The 22733-nt window shown below is 38.5% G+C and overlaps 1 protein-coding gene across 1 annotated transcript; it reads left to right on the plus strand.

Moving 5' to 3' along the window:
• Positions 1-233: 233 nt before the first annotated feature.
• MSANTD4 (Myb/SANT-like DNA-binding domain containing 4 with coiled-coils) lies at positions 234-12676 on the plus strand. Its single transcript, XM_008582832.1, has 3 exons — positions 234-309; positions 11060-11673; positions 12018-12676. Exons 2-3 carry the CDS (start codon positions 11212-11214, stop codon positions 12591-12593), a joined length of 1038 nt encoding a protein of 345 aa, XP_008581054.1. The 5' UTR covers positions 234-309; positions 11060-11211; the 3' UTR covers positions 12594-12676.
• Positions 12677-22733: the final 10057 nt, after the last annotated feature.

Genomic DNA, 22733 nt, shown 5'->3' on the forward strand with positions numbered 1-22733 from the left:
GGAATTCCAGGGCACTAACCCGGAACCGGTTTGGGACTCGATTCCCATTGTGAGGCCAGGCCTGGGGCGGGCTCACAGCCAGAATGGCTATCCCTTTCTGGCCAATGGATGTGCCGCCGCAAATAAGCGGCATCGGCGCCAGCCAATGAGTGGCGGGAGAGGAGCAGGCGAAGTAGGGGGGCGGGGAATCAATGAAGCATCTTTTTTCCTATCCCCCTTAGGGGCGATCGTGCGGAGGTGCAGCCGGGGTCGCAGGTGAGCTCTTCTGTGCCGGAGGAGGCAGCCCTGGAAGCGGTGTCTTCGCGTACGGTGGGTGCCCTCGCAGCGGGGAGGGTCCCGGTGGGGACCGTGGCAGGTGGCCGCCGCCGGCTTTGGCCCTGACTTTGCGGCGTAGCGGGACTACGACGCTCGGGAGAAGTACCACGCGTGGCTGTCGCCTGGCGTAGCAGGGTGGGGAGGGCCCGAGCCTCTGAAACAAGCGTGTGGAAGTGTCTGGGCACTCAGTCGGGACTCACTGAATATCCAGAGAGAGAACTCTCCTTGGTTGATCCGATTCCCACCAGGTGCAGCCGGATCGTGGTGGCCGAGTCAAGTGCGCGACCCCTGCTCCTGGGTGGCCTCCCGGGAATGGGAATCTAGTCTTCCTCCATTCTTCCCGGGCGCTGTTACCGGGCGGTCCCAACGTGGGCAGCGGGGAGGGAGTAAAAGGTACTTTGATAACAGGCGAACCTTAAGTAAACTTTCATTATTTACCTACCACAAGTTTCAGAGAAAAACATCCTGTTAGGCAAGGAAGTGAATCTCTTGTAAGAATATAGGGGAGAAGAAAGCCACACTTTAAAGAGGATTAGGGAGGGGTTAAGTGAACTTTGTAGATTTGTGATGCTTTTCTTCTTGAACTGCCTAATGAATTTACCCCCCGAATTTTTTTGACCCAGAATTTGCTGCCTGATTTCTCTCAGACCTCTTAATTCTGTTTTATTATGCAATATCTAAGAGCTTCATTCTCAAGTGTTAGTCCTTGTAAGAAGTTGCCCGGTTGTAATATGCCATTGACAGTACATCTTTACAAGGGTTATGTACACGAACTACATATCATTCCTATTACCGTTCCTATTTCCAACCAGTAAAGAATGACTGTGAGATGGGATTTCAGGAAAATGGTTGTTCTCCGTGATTGGGCGTGGAAGGTGTATAAGTTTTAGAGGTTGCAACTATTGAATTTCCTCCTGTAAAGACAGGGACGACAACCGTGTAAGAGGGACAGCATCTGGCATCTAAAATAATATCTTTTCACATTTTATGAGGTGTTTTATCCCCAGCACCAAGAATAGTGTCTGACACATAGTAGGACCTCAATAAATATTTTTTGAGGGAGTTATTGGGGAGTGGATGTCAGAAAACCCAAGCTTCTGTTGCATGGGTACCAAAATAGAGGATATAAAGACAAACATTTCTGGCCACATAGCTTTTATCTGTGTAAGCACAGCTACCAAATTTCAACAACTCAAGATGCATTGATGCTGTCACTTTCTAGCACTTAATCAAAAAATGTCAAGGTTTCAGTGGGAGATTTTCATTCAAGCCAAGACTGACTGGCAATCTAAGATGTATACCAGTATCCATTTCAGTGAGGTTAAAAATATGTTGAAGTGCAGTTTGTCAGTGAAGTAGTTCCTCAGCTTAGCATAGATTAGTCAAGGACAAAGGGATACCACTTTTAAGCTGGAGGTATGGAGTTAGAATTGTTGGGGGAAAATAGGCCATGTAAAAGCAACAACTGCTGCCAAATTTTAAAAATATATTGATTCAGTGGTAGATTAAAAAGGAATGCCGTTATTACTATCCACCAGTAAATTTACAACAACCCAATTAGTAAATCAATTTGAGATTCTGAGAGCAGCAAAATCTGATGGGGGATATCTGCATAAATTAGGATTTTCATGACTTCAATCACTATTTTATAATATACTTATATTTTGTTATGTCACATATTATGTAATATATGTTATATGTTACATATATATGTATTATATAATATATGTTATAGGTTATTATATATATAATGTATAATTTATGTTATATGTTAATATAGATTATGTATTGTGTAATATGTTATATGTTACATATAATATATATTATAAATTATAGTACCATTATTAAAGATAATCTTGAATTTCAAAAATATGTTGATATATTTGTTAAGTACATTTTTTAGCGAACTATAGGGCTTACTAAGCCAGCATTAAGGATTTGCTGATATTTGGCCCCAACTTAGTTTTCTAGCTTTAATACCCATTACTTCTCCCCTTTATTTCTGTCCCTCATTAGTCTATTTGTTTTACAACACCCATGTGAAATGTTAATTCCTTTTCAAAACCTTCTTTGATCCTATCAGAGATATCTCCTTCTTCTGAACACCAAGGGTATTTTGTTAGTACTTATTTATTGTACCTTTCATATATTTGCATAATTCATCCAGTAAAGAAGTATTTGCTTACTATGTCCAGATAGTATACTAGGTAATAGATAATAGCTGACATTTCTTGTGGGCTTACTATATCTTAGGCATTGTAAGCTTCTTAATTGGAGCCTTTTTTTTTTTAATATGCCAGCTCTAGGATGTTTATTTTACTTTTTAAAATTTTAATTTATCAATATACAATGTAGTTGATTTTCGTGTCCCTTTCTCCTCCATCAACATCATATCTGTTCACTTGTCTTAACAAGTTCAAGGAATTGTTGTGATTGTTGTGTCTTCTTCCGCTTGCCCCCTGCCATATGTTTGTTTATTCATTTGTTTATTTATTTTTAGCTCCCACAAATAAGTGAAAACATGTATTTCTCTTTCTGTGCTTGGCTGATTTCACTTAATATAATTTTCTCTAAGTCCATCCATGTTGCTGCAAATGGTAGTATTTCATTCTTTTTTGTAGCAGAGTAGTATTCCATTGTGTAGATATACCACATTTTCCTTACCCACTCATCTGGTGATGGACATTTGGGCTAGTTCCAACTCTTGGCTATTGTAAAGAGTGCTGCAGTAAACATGGGAGTACAGGTATCCCTTCAGCATGATGATTTCCCTTCCTCTGGGTATATTCCCAGCAGTGAAATAGGTGGGTCATATGGTAGATCTATCCTAATTGTTTGAGGAACCTCTATACCATTTTCCTTAAAGGCTGTACCATTTTGCAGTCCCACCAAGTGTATGAGAGTTCCTTTTTCTCCGTAACCTCATCAGCATTTATCATTCTCGGTCTTTTGGATATTAGCCATCCTAACTGGAGTGAGATGTATCTCAAAGTGATTTTGATTTGCATTTCTCAAATGCTGAGTGATGTTGAGCATTTTTTCATGTGTCTGTTGGCCATTTGTATATCTTCCTTTGAGAAATGCCTATTCAGCTCCTTTGCCTATTTTTTAATTGGGTTATTATTATTATTTTTTTTTTTGCTGTAAAGTTGTTTGAGTTCCTTTTATATTCTGGATATTAATTCTTTGTCAGAAAATCTTTCTGATTTTCTGTTGTTCTTCTGTGTTTGTTGGTTTCTTGGGGGTGGTAGATAAACTACTTTTTCTCTTTATTGTTAGCATTTTTGTTTTACTGGTAGGTTTTGTTCTTTCTTGAGTATTCATGGCCATGATGGTTGTTTTTCAGGTATCAAACCCAGTACTCCCTTGAGAATTTGTTGTAAGGCTGGTCATGTGGTAGTGAACTCCACAGTTTTTGTTTGTCTGAGAAATATACTATTTGTCCTTTATTTCAGAAGTATAGCCTTGCTGGGTAAAGTATTCTTGGCTGGCAATTTTTGTCCTTTAGTATTTTGAATATACCATCCTATTCTTTTCTGGCTTTTAGGGTTTCTGATGAGAAGTCTGATGTTAGTCTGATTGTGGTTCTCTTATAGATGACTTGCCACTTCTCTCTTGCAGCTTTTAAGATTCTCTCTTTGTCTTTGAGTTTTGCCAGTTTGACTAAAACATGTCTTGGAGAGGACATTTTTGGGTTGAATATATTTGGGGATCTTTGGGCCTCCTGAATCTGAAGATCTGTTACTTTCCCTATGCCTGTGTACTTTTCTGCTATTATTTTGTTGAATATGTTTTCAATGGCATTTCCTTTTCTTTCCCTTCTGGAATACCCATGGTTTGGATATTTGAGTGCTTAAGGTTGTCTGTTATCTCTCTTAGATTTTCTTCAATTTTTTAAATTCTTTTTTCTGGTCAACCTGTGTTAATTCAAACAGCCTGTCTTCAAGGTCAGAAATTCTCTCTTCTGCTTGTTCTAGCCTGCTGGTTAGACTCTCTGTTGTGTTTTTTATTTCATTGAATGAATCCGTCAGCTCCACAAGCTCTGCTACATTCTTTTTCAGGGCATTAATTTCTTTGTACATTTCTTCTTTCAGATCCTGTATATTTTTTCTCATTTCATTGTGTTGTCTAACTGAGTTTTCCTGTATCTCATTTAGTTTCCTTAGAACTGTTGCTCGAAATTCCTTTTCAGTCATTTCAAGGACATCCTGTTCTATAGGATCTAGGAGCTTGAGAATTGTTATTTTCCTTCGGTGGTAATGTACTTTCTTGATTTTTCATATTTCTGGTATCTCTCCTTTGGTATTTAGTCATTGTGGCAGGGGGTATCACGGTCCACTCGTTCCTCCCTTAGGTCTAGCCTGGATCCCAAAGTGACTGCCAATTCTGGGCAGCAGGGAGTGGCCTGGGCTGGGGGTCCTGTGGCGCCTGCCTGATCCAACATGGCTTACTCGGGGTGTGTGGACCTGGTGGCTCTCAGGCCTCTCTAAGTGGAGGGGACTGACCTGGGATGGAGGTCCCATGGCTCCTGCCTGTTCTAGCACTGCTGACTCAGGTCTTGTGGGCCCAGCAGCTCTCAGGCCTCTCTGGGTGGCGGGCACTGGCCTGGGCTGGGAGTCCTGTGGGAGTCCTGTGGGCTCCTGCCTGTTCTGGCATGGCTAACTCGGGGTATGTGGACCCGATGGCTCTCAGGCCTCTCTGGGCGGTGGGCCTAAGCCTAATTCTTTCTAATAAAGATATGTGCAGGTGTCTGAAGACATACTACTTATAAGAAAGTTTGGTTCTCACAAGAGAGTAGTCTATTTCTTAAGTTTAAATTGACTGAGCTAGTATTTCTTTGATGTATTTCCAACAAATAGGGGTGTGAATTGGTCCTTAAAACTAGATGTATTCTTTTTGCATCTGACATAACATTCTACTGGGCATATTTTTCCAAAAATAAGCCAGTTTTGTCTGTATTGTAAGTCTTTTGTGGCAGATGAGGTCTTTCCTTAATGATCTCTGAAAGGAAATTTCTTAGCAACTGCAGCATTTGTACTCTGCCTTGCTTTTCTGTACACGTTTGAGCAAATAGTTCTTTTAACATTGACTTTAGTAGGGTGGTTCTCAGTCCTGGTTGTAAATGAGAATCACCTGGAGAGCTTTTAAACTCCCCATGCCTGGCCCTATTCCAAAGATTTTTTAATTGGCCAGAGATATGTATGGGTATTTTTTAAAAGTTCCTTAGATAATTTGATGTGCTGTAGACCTGCATTGTCCAGTATGTTAGGTACTAGGTACATGTGCTGTTGAGTTCTTGAAATGTGGCTAATACAAAATGAGATGTGTGTAACTGTAGAATACACACTGGATTTTAAAGATTAAGTGACAGAAACAAGAATGGAAAATCATTAATAATTTTTATGTTGATTTTATATTGAAATGATAATATGTTGAATATATGAAGCAAAATAATATATTTTTAAATTAATTTAATCTTTTTTTGTTTTGCTTTGTTTTTACTTTACTGTGGCTACTAGGAAATTTTGTGTGAATCACATTATATTTCTGTTGGACAGTGCTACTCTAGTCTAGACTGTTGCTACTCAAGATGTGGTCCAAAGACCAGCAGAATCAGCATCACTTGGGAGTTTGTCAGAAATGTAGAATCCCTGTCCCCAATCCAAACCGACTGAGAATCTGCATTTTAGCAAGATCTGCAGGTGATTCATATACACATTACAGTTTGAAAGACACTGCTCTAGCAATGTATAACCTGTTAACTGTTACATTCTTTGGCATAGTTGCAGGGTGGGTAGTTTATCTGACATCTTCTCTTACTCTTATAAACTGCTTCTTGCCTATATGGACTTGGGCTACCTTTTTCTTTTATGCATATGCTTTGTGTGCCCATAGAAATTTCAGTTTTGTTGGCTTACCTTCCTTCGATTATTTTCTGTTTCTCTTTCTGTCTCTTTTTCTATTGCTTGATCACCATCTTATTTTAAATTTATATTTTTACCTTCTATTTGTTAGGCACAGTGCCTTGTATTGAAGATACTGTCTTTGGAGCAAGTGGGCTACCATCTTCAAGATCGTCAGTGATGGGGCAGATGGTAGAAGGAAAATGCCAAGTTTTGACTTCAGTAATTCCTTCAAGTACCCTACAACACAGGGTACTAAGAAGAAGCATATTGGGTCTGGTTTAATGATGTATAAATCAGTTTCCTTCAGTTATTTTTATTGTGGCTTATAAACATGGTACCTTTTGGGTCTTTTCAGTCACCTCTAGAGGAAAGCTGAATACTTGCCCATTCTATTGGATTTGAATTACATAAGGAACGTTGGGCCAGAGTGATTCTCTAAAATTATAAGCGTTCTAGAATGTTCAGTCAACTTACTTAGGATTGGATGTTGAAACATTCCATTTCCTTAATTTTTTAAATTTGATAATATTTAATATATGCAAAAATAATGTAGCTGTAGTGTTATCAAACACTATGTAGTAGTACTTACTCAACAAAAGAGTCCTAATTTGTAGCATTTGTCAATTCTGTGGTGCAAGTACTGCCATCTTAGCTGATTTTTAGCTCAATATGACATCACTGAATGTGGAATTGGGAAAAGATGTGCACAATTGACTCTTGTGAGCTCTCATGGACAGGCTCTGACACTAATGTAGTGTATATGTCATGAAGCATAACAGCAAGACCTGTGGGCATACCTACTCTGCTTATGAAGTAGAACAATACCAATATTATGGTGACCTTTCTGTTTCATCTTGTCAAAATTATTCAAAGATTTTACCTTTGATGTAATACTAGCAAATGCTTAATAGTACTTAATGTGTGCCAGGAACTATTTTCCATATTTTATTAAATCCTTTAATCCTTATAGTATCTCTGTGAAGTAATGTTGTCATCATCATTTCACAAATGAAATTGACATAGGAAGGTTAAGTAACTAAGGCCAAATAGCTAGGAAGTGGCAGAGCCAGGATTCTACCCCAGGCAGTCTGACTCCAGAATCTGTGCTCATAACAGGACACACACTGCCTTTTTTGATGATGTTTTAATTTATAATTACCTTTGCTTATACTGTATCCTAGGGACAAAAGGCTTATATTGGACTTTAAGGGCTATATATCCCTAGGACAAAATAAAGAGTACTGCCACTAATTACACATTCCAATTTAGGGGATTTTGAGAAATTTTGAAAGTCTGCTTTAGATAAGAGTTTGCTTGCAATCTTTGTTTTGTTTTTGCATACTTTACCCTTGTTTTGGGAGGTAGGGGGTAAGACAGTATTGACAGTGATTTCTTGAGAGTTTATTTTCTGCTGTTTGAATTTTTAGTTCTCTCTGACCTCCATTTTAGCAGCAAGTGGCAGTTCAGGAAGTGTTATTCCACATGAGTGAGTAGAAACAAAAAGATGTGGTAATAGGCATATTTTTGGTGATGTTATTAGATACATACAAAGTCAGTTGAACAAAGATTACTGCGAACTTGAAAAGGAAAAATGCATAAAAATTTTAGTGAAATGATAATAAAAAATGCTTTGTTATTAAAGTTTAAAAATAAAGAATTAACATCACTTTTAAGTACAAAAGAGCTTAGGCTCAAGCAGTACTAGAAAAGATTTTTGTGTATTTGTAATTAAATGTAGCCTTGCTTAGTTGCTATATTTTTGCTTCAGTAAAAGTACTATTTGTATTGTGAATTGCCAGAGAAATATTTTCACACAAATAAAAATTTTTAATTGGCAGACATTAAAGTATTTAAGAGACAAGAAACCATATGTTAATTGCCAGAGATGTATTTTCACACAAATAAAAATTTTAAATTGGCAGATGTTAAAGTATTTAGGAGAGAAGAAACCATAAGTTAGAAGGTAAACTGAGGCATAGTAAAATTTTAAATTATTTGAGCAAACAGCAATTCATGAATTGGGAACTCTATGGAGGGAACACAAGGCGAAGTCTTTTATAGATGAACATGGAAGTAAAGCAAAGAAAATATTTTATTGTTTATGGTTATACAGCGCCTTATTTGATCTGTCCTTCCGAGAAGTACCTGGTTATATAAGTTAGTTGGCAGCTTCTGACTGATTAGCTCTATGTTTCATTTTCTTTAATATAGGCTTTTAGAAGAAATAGCCCAAGTTGAGTTTCACTTATGTTTGCACATCAAGGGAGGTTAAAGTCACTCATGAGGCCTAATTGGCTTTGTCTACTCAGGGATTCTTCAGGCCTGGTCTCCATTTTAATTTACTTTAACATATAATCAAAGAAATGTAACTGGTTGAAGCTTTGAGGAGTTTTTCTGCCTAGGTACAGGATTTTATTCTGGACCTTCCATGTAGATAAGAATCTGCTCCTTTTGAAAATCTTCTGCTATATTATATCTTACAGCGTATTTTAGCAACACATTTCTAAGATTTAGCTATCACAAGCTGCTAATAAAGTCAAAGTTGATGTGACATAAGGGAACCTGGGTAGTCCTGTCATTTAACTAGCCTTTTAGTGTGCAAATTAACCTCTCAATCTTGTTTTATAAATAGAAAGGCTGGTACCTCTGGTACAGTGCTGTGGTGGGGAATAAATGACAGGACCTGGAACTTTATAAATACTTGGTATATTTTCTTCATATTGGTTATGGTCAAACAATGATAGAGCTGGAAAGGACTTGAGTAATCTCATCCCATCCTTTCATTTTGTAGGGGAGGAAAAGTCAACTCTGTAGCAGTGATCAGTGAGTGACTTTGAAGTCAGAAAACATGGTTTGTGCATCTGTGCCTTACTCTGTCTGAGCCTTTGTTTCCCGTTACATGCTTTTAAAATCTCTTTTCCAAGTAAATGACAGCTTCTAACTTTTATCCCACTTTTCTCCTCAATTGAACTAATATTTATACAGCAGTATGTGCTACACTATGCAAGGCACTGGGACCTTTTTAGTAGATGACCTTATTTTCTGCCCCTAGGAAAAATTGAGTCCCTGATTCATTCAACATCTGTTCCAGCCTCCTAATGTACCTTCCCATAATGCAAAGGCTAGATACAGAAAAACTACATTTCCCAGATCCATTGCAATGAGGCTTTTGGTTGTGCTTTAGATTCCACCAACTAGGTGCACTTGTGTAAGATTTGACATCAAGGTGGGTGAGAGAATCAGGTGTGTGAAGCATGTGTTTTACTGGTGTGAGTCTAGCACAGAGACTCAAATGTTAGCATGCATGAGAATCACCTGGAGGGCTTATTGAAACTCAGATTGCTAGGTCCCACCCCTAGAGTTCCCTATTCAATTAGTCTAGGGGAGGAGGGGATCCTGAAAGGTACACACAAGTCTCAGGTACACACTCTTTGATGACCCAGCAGCATGAGAGTCTTCCGGAAATTGGAGAAACATTCTCTCTTGCGTCTAAAAGGTTACAAGAGGATCTTTCCCTCTCAGAATTTATAATAAAGTTTTGCCATATGAGTGTTTTTAAACTTATTTCATACTCCAATTATGAAATTTATTTATACCCCAAGTATAGTTACTTGCCTGTATCATGATTTTTGACTCTACAATTAAAATAGCCCAGAACTTTATAAAAGTACTGCTGTGAAATTCTTCAAAGAAGGCAAATAATTAAAAGCATTAATTACAAACAAATATACCATCCACCTGGTTTTGTTTGGTGTTACAGGCTTTCGTTTAGATTGTTTGAGGAAGGGGGAGATTATGGTGACCACTGAGGGACAGAATTATAACAACAAACCGTAAAATATGCACTACCTCCAAAATGTTTAGGAATCTAAAATTATTTTTTTCTGTTTTAATTGGTAATCTTTTTCTTTATCTGATTAATTAGATGGTGGCTGGGGGGAAATCCTTGCCATTTTTATGCTACCCCTTAAATTTTGCCATATCCTTACAATATTTTTATTGTTTCATGAAATGTTATTAAATTTTCAAGCTTAGGGTTTCTTTATTGGCTTAACCTAAAAATGAACTTTAATTTGTGAAGTTGAAAAATATAGGTAATTGTCATTTCTTTGATCAGATTACATTGTCTCAAATTGGTTTCTGAGTTTTATTGATTTTGTAGTTCACCCTTTCAGTTTTCTTCTGAAATTATTCTGAGTCTAAATTTTTTTTCTTTTCAGTATCTATAACTAATGATCATTTTGGCAAATAAACTCATTCAGTCATTCAAAATATATTTATGGTGTGCTTACTAAGTGCCAGAAACTTTGCTTGGGCTCTGAGGAGATGATGGTGATCAGAAACATTCCTGCCCTCATGAAATCTGTAGGGAAAGTGGGAAAGAGACAGACTCTGAGCTATATGTTAGCAAAAGTATAGAATTTAGACTAGGAAAAGTATTTCAGACTTTAAGGAATTAAGTAGGCCAGGAAGAGAGCAATCCATTTTCTAGGCAGAGGGAACAGTGTGGACAAAGGCCCCGAACAGGAAAAGAGCTTGACAGGAATAGGTGACTGAAAGAAGGCCAGTGTTGTAGGAAAGAGGGTGAACTAGTAGGGGAAGGAGCTGGAGAAGAACAAGTGTGTCAAGAGTGAATTCTGCAGCTAATTAGGAACCATCGCAGCAGCCCAGCTGAGAGAAGCCGGGAGCCTGGACTGGGGTGGTGCCGGCAAAGACAGAGAAGCAGGCAATTTCGAGCCATATTTTTTTTCTTTTTAAAATTACATAATTTATTGGGTTGAAGTATGTTACAAAAGTTGCAGGGTGATTGATTGATTTTTGTATTTTTTTCCATTTAGGAATTATCCAGCCCACCTCTGCTACTACTGTAGATGAGCTCAGCAATTTGAACTGTCAGCAAGGGATTGTCCTTGGTTTTTGTGCTTTGCAGCATTCCCCAAGTTCTTTTCACATCTTCTCTTACTGTAAAAACTGCATTTAAGTTAAAAAAATGAAGCAGTTGAAAAGAAAGAGGAAAAGCAATTTTAGCGTTCAAGAAACTCAGACCCTTTTGAAAGAAATTACAAAGAGAAAAGAAGTCATTTTTTCCAAGCAGCTCAATACGACGATTAACGTGATGAAGCGAATGGCTTGGGAGGAGATCGCGCAGTGTGTGAATGCCGTGGGAGAAGGAGAACAGAGGACGGGGACGGAGGTGAAGAGAAGGTACCTGGACTGGCGGGCACTTATGAAGAGAAAGAGGATGAAAGCCAACATTAAGCTGGTTGGTTCGGGGTTTCCCCTTCCCACGTCCGACTTAGATGACTCCCTCACCGAAGAGATCGATGAAAAGATTGGATTCCGCAACGATGCAAATTTTGACTGGCAAAATGTGGCAGATTTCAGGGATGCAGGTGGATCCTTAACAGAGGTTAAAGTGGAAGAAGAAGAAAGGGATCCCCAGAGTCCTGAGGTAAGTATTAGCCTGCGGACCGTCTTTCTTAGTTTTTCAATTCTGATGTGGGAGTTTATAGTCCAGGACCATTTAGGAAATTACAGATTTTCAAGCTTGCTTAAAGATAGTCCACAAAAACGTCATTCCCTTTGTTTTCTCTTTACGTCTCTTTAATACCTTTCTTCTCCCCGAAATGTAATTAACCTCGGCTTTATGTGTTAGTGACATCAGGTAATTCAGTGTAAATGGTTTTCAAAATTCAAATTAAATGGTTTTGTGTGTTCAAACAGTACAAAAAGCTTTTAAGAAAAATTTGGACAAATGAAGTAAATACTGAACATTGCTTTTCTTTTTTCTCTTAGTTTGAGATTGAAGAGGAGGAAGAAATGTTGTCATCGGTCATACCAGATTCCAGGAGAGAAAACGAACTTCCTGATTTCCCCCACATTGACGAGTTCTTTACCCTTAACTCAACACCGTCTAGATCTGCATTTGATGAGCCCCATTTGCTTGTAAACATAGAGAAACAGAAACTAGAGTTGGAAAAACGCCGACTGGATATTGAGGCTGAAAGATTGCAGGTGGAAAAGGAACGCCTGCAGATTGAGAAAGAGAGGCTGCGGCATTTAGACATGGAGCACGAGCGGCTGCAGCTGGAGAAGGAGCGGCTCCAGATTGAAAGAGAGAAGCTGAGGTTACAGATAGTCAGTTCCGAGAAACCGTCTTTGGAAAATGAACTTGGTCAAGGAGAAAAGTCCCTACTTCCACCTCAGGACATAGAAACAGAGAAGCTAAAGCTTGAGCGAGAACGCTTGCAACTGGAAAAAGATAGGCTGCAGTTTTTGAAGTTTGAATCAGAGAAGCTGCAGATTGAAAAGGAACGCTTACAAGTAGAGAAAGAAAGACTTCGAATTCAGAAGGAAGGACACTTGCAGTGATTTTTCTAGGTCTCCATTTAGTGAACGTTTGTAAACTGTAGGTTTTTCTCATATCAGGTGATATAAACATGGTTGCTGGATTAGCTATTTTTTTTCATGTCTCATGTCAGTGTTTTAAATAGGAAAAAGATAGTTCTATGTGGAAAACTGTATGCTTAAGTAGTATATTATATAAAAACTGTGTTATGGCCTAGCATAAACAGCATAATAGAAACTTACTATGCTGGACTCTTTACATTAGCAATAGTACATAGAGTCTGTATAATCTGTGCACCCAGAGTTTACAATTAGGTCTTAGTAAAATTCTAGCCCTGAGGTTCTCAACCAGGGGTAATTTTGGCCCCCAGAAGACATTTGGAAATGTCTGCAGACATTTTTGCCCGTCAAACTGGGGTGGGGGGAAGATAGGTTGCTACTGGCATCTGGTATGTAGAGGCTGAAGATGCTGCTAAACATCCTGCAATGTACAGGACAGTCCCCAACAGCAAAGAATTATCCAGCCCCAAAAGACATTAGTGCAGAGGTTGAGAAACCCTGTATTGGCCTAACTGTGTACCTCTATAGCTATGTCTTACAGTTTTAGACTATTAAAAGCTCAGATATTTATGTGGGTAAGTACTTATATTGCCAAAAACTATAACTGAAATGTTATCATGTAGTATATTGAATATTAGAAGTGATGAAGATTATAGGTATTTTATTTCCATGTTTCCATCTATAAGTAGCCTGAGATTCAGAAAACAATACAGGGAACATCAAAGATTATCTAAAATGGGTCACTTTGAAAAGCAGTTCTTTCTAGCTATTGATGTTTAGAAGCAAGACACAGTTGTTATGCTTTTAGTTCCTTTTCTCTGAATTCATTGTCCGTTGTATACAAAAATTGTCATTTCAACCATTTACTGAACTCTTATGTAAGTAAATGGTTGAAGCTAGTGAAAATGATACCAGTATAAAAATGGTACCAGTAGTTCATGAACTTGATCCCAGTGAATGGTTGTTTGACTCAAAATAAGTCATAGCAGCTATTTGGGAATGAGGTGTGGGGGAGAATGTCCTCTGTATCAAATAATAATTATGATGTCGAATAATGATAGTAGCCCTGTGTTATGGATTGAGGCAAGCACTTATCACACACTATCTGACTTAATCTGTAGAACATTTCTTGAGAATAGTATCTATTATTTTTGAATCTGAAGCTCAGAGAAGTCACACAGTGAATAAATGGTTGATCTTTTATATTGTAGCATATTTGTCTCTGCCCCTCCCTGAGGAACAAAGTTTGTATCTTCAGTCCCTTTGTTATTTATTCTGAGACCAGGGGCTTGCTTAACCTGGTGATTTTCCTTCAGTTCCCTGAAGGTGCTTTTTCCACAATCCAGTTGATTGTTATGCACAGTAAAGTGGGAAATCACTGCACGAGATTCCTCTGTGTTTTCTGATTTCCAGGGCTGATATGTAGCTTTAATACATTTATTGATAGAAACTACCTTGATTCTGTGTTTGTTCCTTGTTAATTTAAGAATGGCTTGAAACTGTATGTTAACATTTGAGTATGGGTATGCAAGGAAAAAATATCCTTCTGCTTACTTACCATGACTTTGAAATAGTGTTATTTTTCTATAACTGAAATAAATGCTTCTACTGTAGAAATAAATTTCCCTATACTAACTACCTGAAAGTTTGTCATTTCAAGTGATGCTCAGTGCTGTTTAAGAGTAGAAGTTTTCAAGCCGGGGAAAGAGACCTATCACAGTGAGTGGTGACAGGGGCTTCACATTTATGTTAAGTGTTGAGCTGTGTACATTACATGTACTATCTGATTTGCTCCTCAAAGCAATCCTTGAACTAAGTCATGTTATCCCCATCTTTACAAGAACGGAAATAGTGCCTCATTGATTTAATTGACTTAAGTACCTGAAAAATTGTATACCAATACTGACCCAAGATTTTAGCATAAGAGCTCTAAGGGGAAGGTGTAGTGAAATTTTGTAAGTATGGTTCTAGGTATCATGGCTTTTTGCCATTTGCCACTTGTGAAGGTCATATCACAAGTCAAAATGCCTTTTGACTTGATTTCCTCATTTGTAAAATGGGCATAGTGATACCTGCTATGCTTGTGTTCCATAGTTTGGTTTTTTTGTTTTGATTTTTTTTTTTTTTTTTTTAAAGAAAATGGTGTATATAAGCTATGCAGTGCTCCTTAAATGCAAGTTGATATTCATGCTGGGTTTGAGATCAGTGGATTTTAATTTCCTAGGGAAAGCATGAAGATAGCCAATAATTAATTATGGGTAGAGCACTCTTAAGTTCTTGGAAGAAACGGAAAAAAAAAAAAAAAAACATAATATCTTCTAGGACTTTGGTTGAAGAGCCTTGTGTTTATCAACCTTGCCCAGGTACAGGTGGGTTGGGTTGGTTCACTCCAGTAGAAAACGATGTTGCTGCTTTTCTGAGGTGATAGACACACTCAGAGTGAGTTATATCTGTTAGCTATTGCTGTGTAACGAACCACTCCAAAATTTGATGATGGGAAGCAGCAACCATTTATTTTGCTCATGATTTTGGAGAAAATTAGGCTAAGCTTAGTTGAATAGTTTTGATCTTGGTTGGGTTCTCATGGTCAGCGATAGGTTGGTTGGCTAGTTGGCTCAGCTTCTGGGGTTAGCTAGAAATTGTTGGAGGGACAGGGAGAGGTAGGTGGTGAGGCCGAGCCCTTCTCATGGATCCTCTAGCCAGGCTAGCCTGGGCTTGTTCTAATGGGGGTGGCAGGAGTCTAGGAGAGAAAGCAGAGGTGCTCCAGGTATCTTGAGCACTAGCTAGTCTCAGAACTGGACAAAGCTCATCACAGGGCCAGATCAGAGTCAAGGGATAGGGAAGAGTCCACCTGTTGATAAGAGGAACTGTGAAGTTGTTTTGTAAAAGATAGGGATACAGGGAGGGGTGAGGAATTGTGGCCATTTTTTGCAATTGACCTACCACACCTCCGTTCTGCTTTGCCTGGCTTACTCCTGATTATACCAGTGGTCCTGGTATCCTGTCTGGTTTAGCATTTGTCTAGACGAAAATGCCATGATAAGGACTTTGAATTAGATGATCACCCTCATCGTAAGGAGTACCTTCCCATCACTTTTGTAAAGATGCTGATTTAGAAGAAGGAAGGGGACATAAATTTGTGGAAAAAGAAATAAAGTGTTCTCTCAGGCAATTTCTTCGAAATTAAACACATGAGTCTTTATAATTGAAGAGAATTCCTGCTTTTATTTTCTACCTAATTTGTCGATCTATTTTACATTACTTTGCTTCTCCATTTTTCTACCTTTTCATGCTTTGTCACCTCTATCCTGTATGTAAAAGATCACAGTGCCTCTAGAATATTTTAGTTTGAGTTAATAGCTACCTTTTTCTACCACTCTGTCCTTCACATTTTTTGTTTTGAACTCAAAATGATTTTTACTGTGTTGATCTATATTTGCTTTAACACAAAATGATTTTTACTGTGTTGATCTATATTTGCTTTAACATTTTGCATCCTCAAATGTAAATTTAATTTTTAAAATATTTCTAACTTGCCATGCTTTCTAGTCACTATCCTCAGACCAAAAGTGGTAACTTCTAAAGCTTCCAGAATACTAACAGCCTGTTTCCTTTTTCCATATCTAACTTCTTGTTGACATGTGCTGATCCTTTATATACATACCAGGCAGTGGCTTAATTAAAATCCAGATGAGGATTGTCTGCCAAATGTGTTACTTTGAAAATATCCCCCAATGCATATTGAGAGGAATTTAGCCTATGTATAGCTGGAAGACAGCTGAAGAAGAATATCTCTTCTTGGAAAAAAAAAAGAAAAGTTAAATCTCAGAAGATGAATTTACCACTGTAGATAGAGGCATTAAGATCATGCTGTTTGAATTAAGATTAGTAAGAAATAAGAAATGACAATGGATAAAAATTTTGAATTTTGATAAATATATTCTGAGAAGTTAAGAACTTTCTCAATGATTTTCATCAGGGAATACCCTTTATTTAGCATTTATTTTTCTGATGTGACCCATTTATCTTAAAAAAAATTAATTGAAATATGAAATCCATCTACTGTAATGTCAGTTTCTTTTAAATCTAAATCTCCAGTTCCAACGTTTGAACTGAAATATAAACGTGTATATACAATTGTTATAAGTATCTCACCCTGTATATTTTGCTTTTTCCTCAAATACATGATGCATGCCAGAATCAAGTTTAGCTCCCTTCTCTCATAAGTACCTGTAAATCATCTTCCCTCTGCAGGGGCACCATTTGTATCAGGTTATCTGGAAGTTTTATAGACGCTTTCAAATCCTTTGCCTTCTTTATTCTACCCAAATTGTTGATTCAGTCCTGTCTTGTTTTCTGTTGATGACTCAAATCAGCCTCCTCCAAACTCACATGGGGGCATCTGCAACCTGTACTCCAGCAGCCTCCTGTCTCTTAGTTCCTTCCTATCCAGTCATCCCTGTATGACACTTCTAGAATAGATTAACTGAAGTATATGTGTCCTTATGTCCTGAGAATTGACAGGACATGAAGGGGAAGAGGAACAAAGTCAGAAAAGAACACTGGTCCTGTCCCGGCTTCATTTCCCCAGCTGGGTGATGTAGGGCAGTCGGTCTCTCTGGATCTCACGGACGTGTCTATATTACATGTATTATATGTGCCCTGCCTGACTCACCATGTTTGGAATAATAAAATTAACATATGAGAATGCAATTAAATTAATAGAGAAAGCAGCTTACAGTTATTGCAAATTTGTCTTCCATTCCCTTTTGTATTAAGTATGAAGTCCACAAATGTCCTTTGCCTACCCTGTTTAGGGCTTTTGCATACCGACATCACTAAGTATACTTGTCAAGCTGCTCTCCAAATCCTCTATGCGTTTTTCTTACCTTTGCCTTTCATCGTGTTGCTTTCACCCGCCACCTTTCCACTTTCTCTTCCAGAGTGACAATCAACAGAATAAAACTTTTTTAAATCAAGGGGCTTTATCATTTCTACCACTGTTTCCCATCATTTAAACATATCAAAATGATTTTCGCTGAATAAAGTTGGAATATTTTATCATATAAAATTGGTATCATTATGTCTTCCAAAGTCTCCTTACGGAACTTTTGAATAAAAATGTTAAAGCCAACACCAGTCTGCCCAACTTATGACTCATTTCCTCTTCTCTGAGATCGGCTCCCAAGCCACAGCAGTGGGCCCTGGCAGCCATGTGTGTCTTCTGTGACTACTGCTCTGGCTGTACTATATGTACTTGGACCAGGAGTGGTCATGGCTCAGCTTTGCATTCCCTGAGATGACTACTGTTCAGAGGATTCTCTTTCCTATTGAAGATCATCTGCAGCCTCACCCAGATCTAATGTTGCTTTTGATTGTCCAAGTAAATAGGATGACAAAGATTTTAATTCATACATGCTCACTATACACTCTGGTGCTCTCCTGTGAGACTTGAGTCAGTTGTAGGGTTTAGAATCCTCTTTGCTCTCCATACTGTTTTCCAGATCCTTCTTCCATTCTTTTATTTAAACAAAACAAAACTACACCTTTGAAACTGGTACCTGCTGGCTAAAACCACCATTTTCCTCTTTTCTTTACTCTTCTTGGTCACACCTCATTCACTGACAACTTTGCCACTGAATCATCTTCCTATCCTGGTGCTGTGGATTGAAAGTCCCCCAAAACTCACTGAAGCTTGATCCCCATTGTAAAGGTGTTAAGAGGGTGGGAGATCCTATTCTGGTAATAGAAAGGTGGGGCCTCTAAGAGGTGATTAGATTGTGAAGACCATGCCCTAGTCAATGAATTGACATTCATGGAGTAATAAGTTGATGGTCTGATGGGTGATAATAGGCATGGTTCTGATGTTTTTAACAGGAGATCAAGGGAGAAGGTTAGCTCCCGCTTAAGCCTTTTGCCATGTGATACCCTATGTCGCTGTAGAGTCACCACCAACAAGGCGTTCACCAGATGTGTTCCCTGGACTTTGGACTTCACAGCCTCCAAAACTATAAGAAACAAATTTTGTTTCTTTACAAATTACCCAGTTTCAGGCATTTTGTTATAAGCAACAGAAACAGACTAATACACCCGGTCATCCTAGGAACTTGCCAGGTATCTTTGGTGTCCATGTGGAGAATCTATGAAAGCTTTGTCCACTTCTGTGTCCTCATCACCAGTTCCACTTCTTTCACCTCATACTCACATTCTTGTCCCACAGTATTATTCTGGGTTGAGTCCACAACCATGAATTCAAACACCAACTCAGTGACTACAATCTACAGTCCTCCCAGCTTACTGCAGGGAGGACTTGGAGTCCAACGATCCCTCCATTTTCTCCTGTCACAACTATCCTCTTCCAGCTCAACTCGGATTCCATGACCACTGTTTTACTCATGTGCCCAGGCAGATTTGGTGCTACTGTAAATCCACAGCTCCATCTGGTCTCATAACAGTGCCTGTCAATCTTTCTCTGTCCTTTAGCCCACCCCCTCTTCCACTCTCCAAAAACACAGTGATATGGGTTGAATTGTTTCCCCCCAAAAGATATGATGAGGTCCTAACACCAGGTACTTGTGATGTGCACTTACTTGGAAATAGAGTGTTTGCAAATGTAATGAAGTTGAGATGAAGCTCTACCAGATTAGCCAGTGACTGTTGTCTTTATAAGGAGAGGGTGATCTGGAGACAGATACACTCAGAGAAGGTCATGTGAGGACGGAGGTAGAGGTTGGAGTGATGCAGCTGCAAGCCAAGGAATGCCCTTGCCGGTAACCGCCAGAAGCAGGGAGAGAGGCAGGGAAGAGATTCTCCTTCAGCCTCCAGAAGGAGCTAACCCTGCTGACACCTTGACGTCAGACTTCTGGCTCTGAACTGTGAGAAAATAAATTTCTGTTTTAGCCATTTAGTGCCGGTAATTTGTTATGGCAGCCCTAGGAAACTGATACACGTGATTTCAAAGTTTTTCCGTTGGAGAGCTCTGACCTCTCTTTGGACCTCCTTTCATGCTCAGTTGATAACCTTGCCTTTGAGGAAGTAGAAGCTGTCCTCAACTTCTGGACACCAAATTTACAAAGGTATACTTGTCTTCTCTTATTTCCCTCTTCCTAGGACAAAGACAGTATGGTAGCGTATACAGTAGTAACTAAGGGTGCAGTTTTTGTCGTCAGAATATTTTATTTCAAATCTGGGCTCATCAATTGCCAACTGTGTAATTTTGGGTAAAATATATGATTTCTCAATAATTCGTACTTCTCTTGTATAGAATGGGTAATAACAGGATTATTGCTACAATTAAATATAGTAAGAAAAAGAACAGTCATATAGAGCTCAAAAAGGCGAGTTGGATTGTTATTAGTTGAACCTATAGAATGATATTTGTAAGTAAAAAAATGCTTAAATATTGGCAATTACATACGTTCAGTGTATTATTTCAATGAACGTAGTCCAAGGGTCGTCCTTATTCTTATTAAAAGAGAATCTGTTCCTGTCTTCTTTTGATTTCATCCCCTTCTGCCATTTCAGACTCACACAATCATCTTTCCATTATCTTCAATTTCAGCCTATAAATCTGATTCTTTACCTTTATCACTTAAGTGTACGCTACTCTCTCCCCTTTAAAAATAGTATATAAAAATGACTAAATAAATGAATAATTCCTAGATATCCATCTCTCCCCAAGGTCCTTCACAGCCAAAGCTTTCTGACTTCTTTCTTTCTGATCCCACCCAACTCAACCTCCCATGCTTTATCTCACTTGATCTTTCAATGTTACTCAAACTGGACAACCACAGCTTTCTTCTTAAACATGCTTCATCTGGCTTCTCTGGTCACACTCTTGACTTACTGTTATCTGATCATCCTTTTTCAAATCTCCTTTACCAGATCCTAGCAGCATCTCCAATCCTTGAAATGTCAGATTATAGTTTAGTACTGTTTTCTTTTTTCAAGCATCAGTGATTTTCTTTCTTACTTTTTTCTTTTTCAAGTTCCAGGAGCTTTTTATTGTTTGAATAACAGAACACACAAAACCAGGCAGAGAAATCCTCAAGGAAATGATGGTCATGTTTCATTTTATTTTCCCTTTGGTCCTTTACCATCCAAGCATTTATATATATTTTTAATGATAGTAAACATTTATTTTGATCACAAATACAATCCAAGTGTGAATAAATAAATATATTATCTTTTAACACACAGCCCCCCCCCCATATTTCTTTAAATAGGAAAAGATGCTAAATGTCTCTTTATAGCTATTTGACTATAGTTGCTCTGCCTATGGTTTAAAAAACAGATTGTAGCTTGATCTTCTGAAATCATTCTTGAACTACAGCTCATTCTGTTAAAGAAATCCTACTGACATTGTTGAGAATCTCCAAAAGGTGAGCATGGAAAATGAGTTGAAGGCAAGTGGTGGGGAAGTGGGGGTGGGGGTGGGGGGTTCTTTAGCAATCTGAGAACCATTGGGAAATTGTGAAAAGGCAAATCTTGTCAATAAGATACCTGATTTTCAAAGTGTGGTCCTTGGACTCACAGCATTGGCATTACCCAGTAAGTTGTTAGAAATGCAAATTCTCAGGCCCCCACTCAGATTTATTGTATCAGTCCTGGTTCTCCAGAGAAACTGAACCAACAGAATATGTATTTTAAGGGATATGCTCATGCAATTGTGGGAGCTGGAAAGTCTGAAATCTGTAGAGAAAAGCAGGCTGGAAACTCAGGCAGGAGTTGATACTGCAATCTTGAGGCAAAATTTCTTCTCTGGGGAATCTCAGTTTTTGCTTTTAACTGATTGGCCTTTCAACTGATTGGATGAAGTGCATCCACATTTCTGAGTTAACTGATTTTACATGTCAGCTACATCTACAAAATACCTTCACAGCAGCACCTAGACCAGTGTTGATTAAATAACTAGGTACTATATCCTAGCCACACTGACACATCAAACTAACCATCATATCTACTGAATCAGAAACTTGAGGGTGGGATCCAAAATTTATGTTTTAAACAAGTTCTTCGGGTAATTCTCATGCACCCTAAAGTTTGAGAACAACAGTCCTATACTTTCTACCTAGATGCTCAGCCATTCCAGTGGCTTCAATTACTATTTGTATACTGATACTCAAAGTTATGTCTCTAGCCCAGATTTCTCCTCTGTTCTATGCAGATGTTTCAAACATCTCAAACTCAGTGCATCTCACATTGGACTCATAATCTGCTGCCAACCTGATCCTTTTGTGCTGCTCATGATCTCAATAAATGGTAAGGTTGTCCTCCCAGGTGTGCAAGCTAGAAACCTGGCAGTTACCTTTGACTTATCCCTGTTTTTCATAAAGCACATCCAGTCAATCACAGCTGTCTTAGGGATTTTACCTTTAAATAATTTTCCATTCTATTAATCTCTTTCCATTTCCACTGTCACTACACTGTTCCAAACCCACCACTGTTTCACTTGGGTTAATGCACTACTTCTCATTCCAACTCTTGATTCTCCATGCAGGAGATGTTTTGATTTGTTTTAATACAAATCTTGGTAATATGTAAAAACTGGGTGATTCATCTGTATTTTGATTTGTATCATTTAGGATATTTTTGGGTTCAATTAAGGAAAAAACTAGCTCAAACAAAAAGGAAATTTATGATTTTACAAAACAATACAAAGTTAGATGGTTCTGGAGCAGTTTATTTTGGCAGCTCATCAGCTTCATCAAGGACCAGCTTCTGTCTGTCTCCTGGAAGAGCCATTGTAGTCTCCGTAGTATGCAATCCACAGACTGCATGACTGTTAGCAGCAGTAGCTGGGCTGGAAACCGGAGTTATGGAGATGATGTGGACAAGGATTAGAGAGGCCAAGGATTAGATGAATCCTCCATGTGAACACTGAAATCACCAAGGTACGAAGAATGTTAAGTAAAGGGCAGAAAGTCAGGGCTGAAAGTCAGGGGCTAAAATCTTTCATAAGTGAGAAGTGACCAGGAAGATTGTAGGTGACTGCAACATGTGGATGTAGTAGATAGTATAAATTTAAGTTGCGTGCTTCAGTGGAGCTTGGTTTTTAGTAAAGAGAGGGGAATAATGATCTGGAGGCAGCAATGAGTAGCAAGG

Source organism: Galeopterus variegatus, unplaced genomic scaffold (genome assembly GCF_000696425.1).
Source record: "Galeopterus variegatus unplaced genomic scaffold, G_variegatus-3.0.2 Scaffold2732, whole genome shotgun sequence".
Classification (NCBI taxonomy): domain Eukaryota; kingdom Metazoa; phylum Chordata; class Mammalia; order Dermoptera; family Cynocephalidae; genus Galeopterus; species Galeopterus variegatus.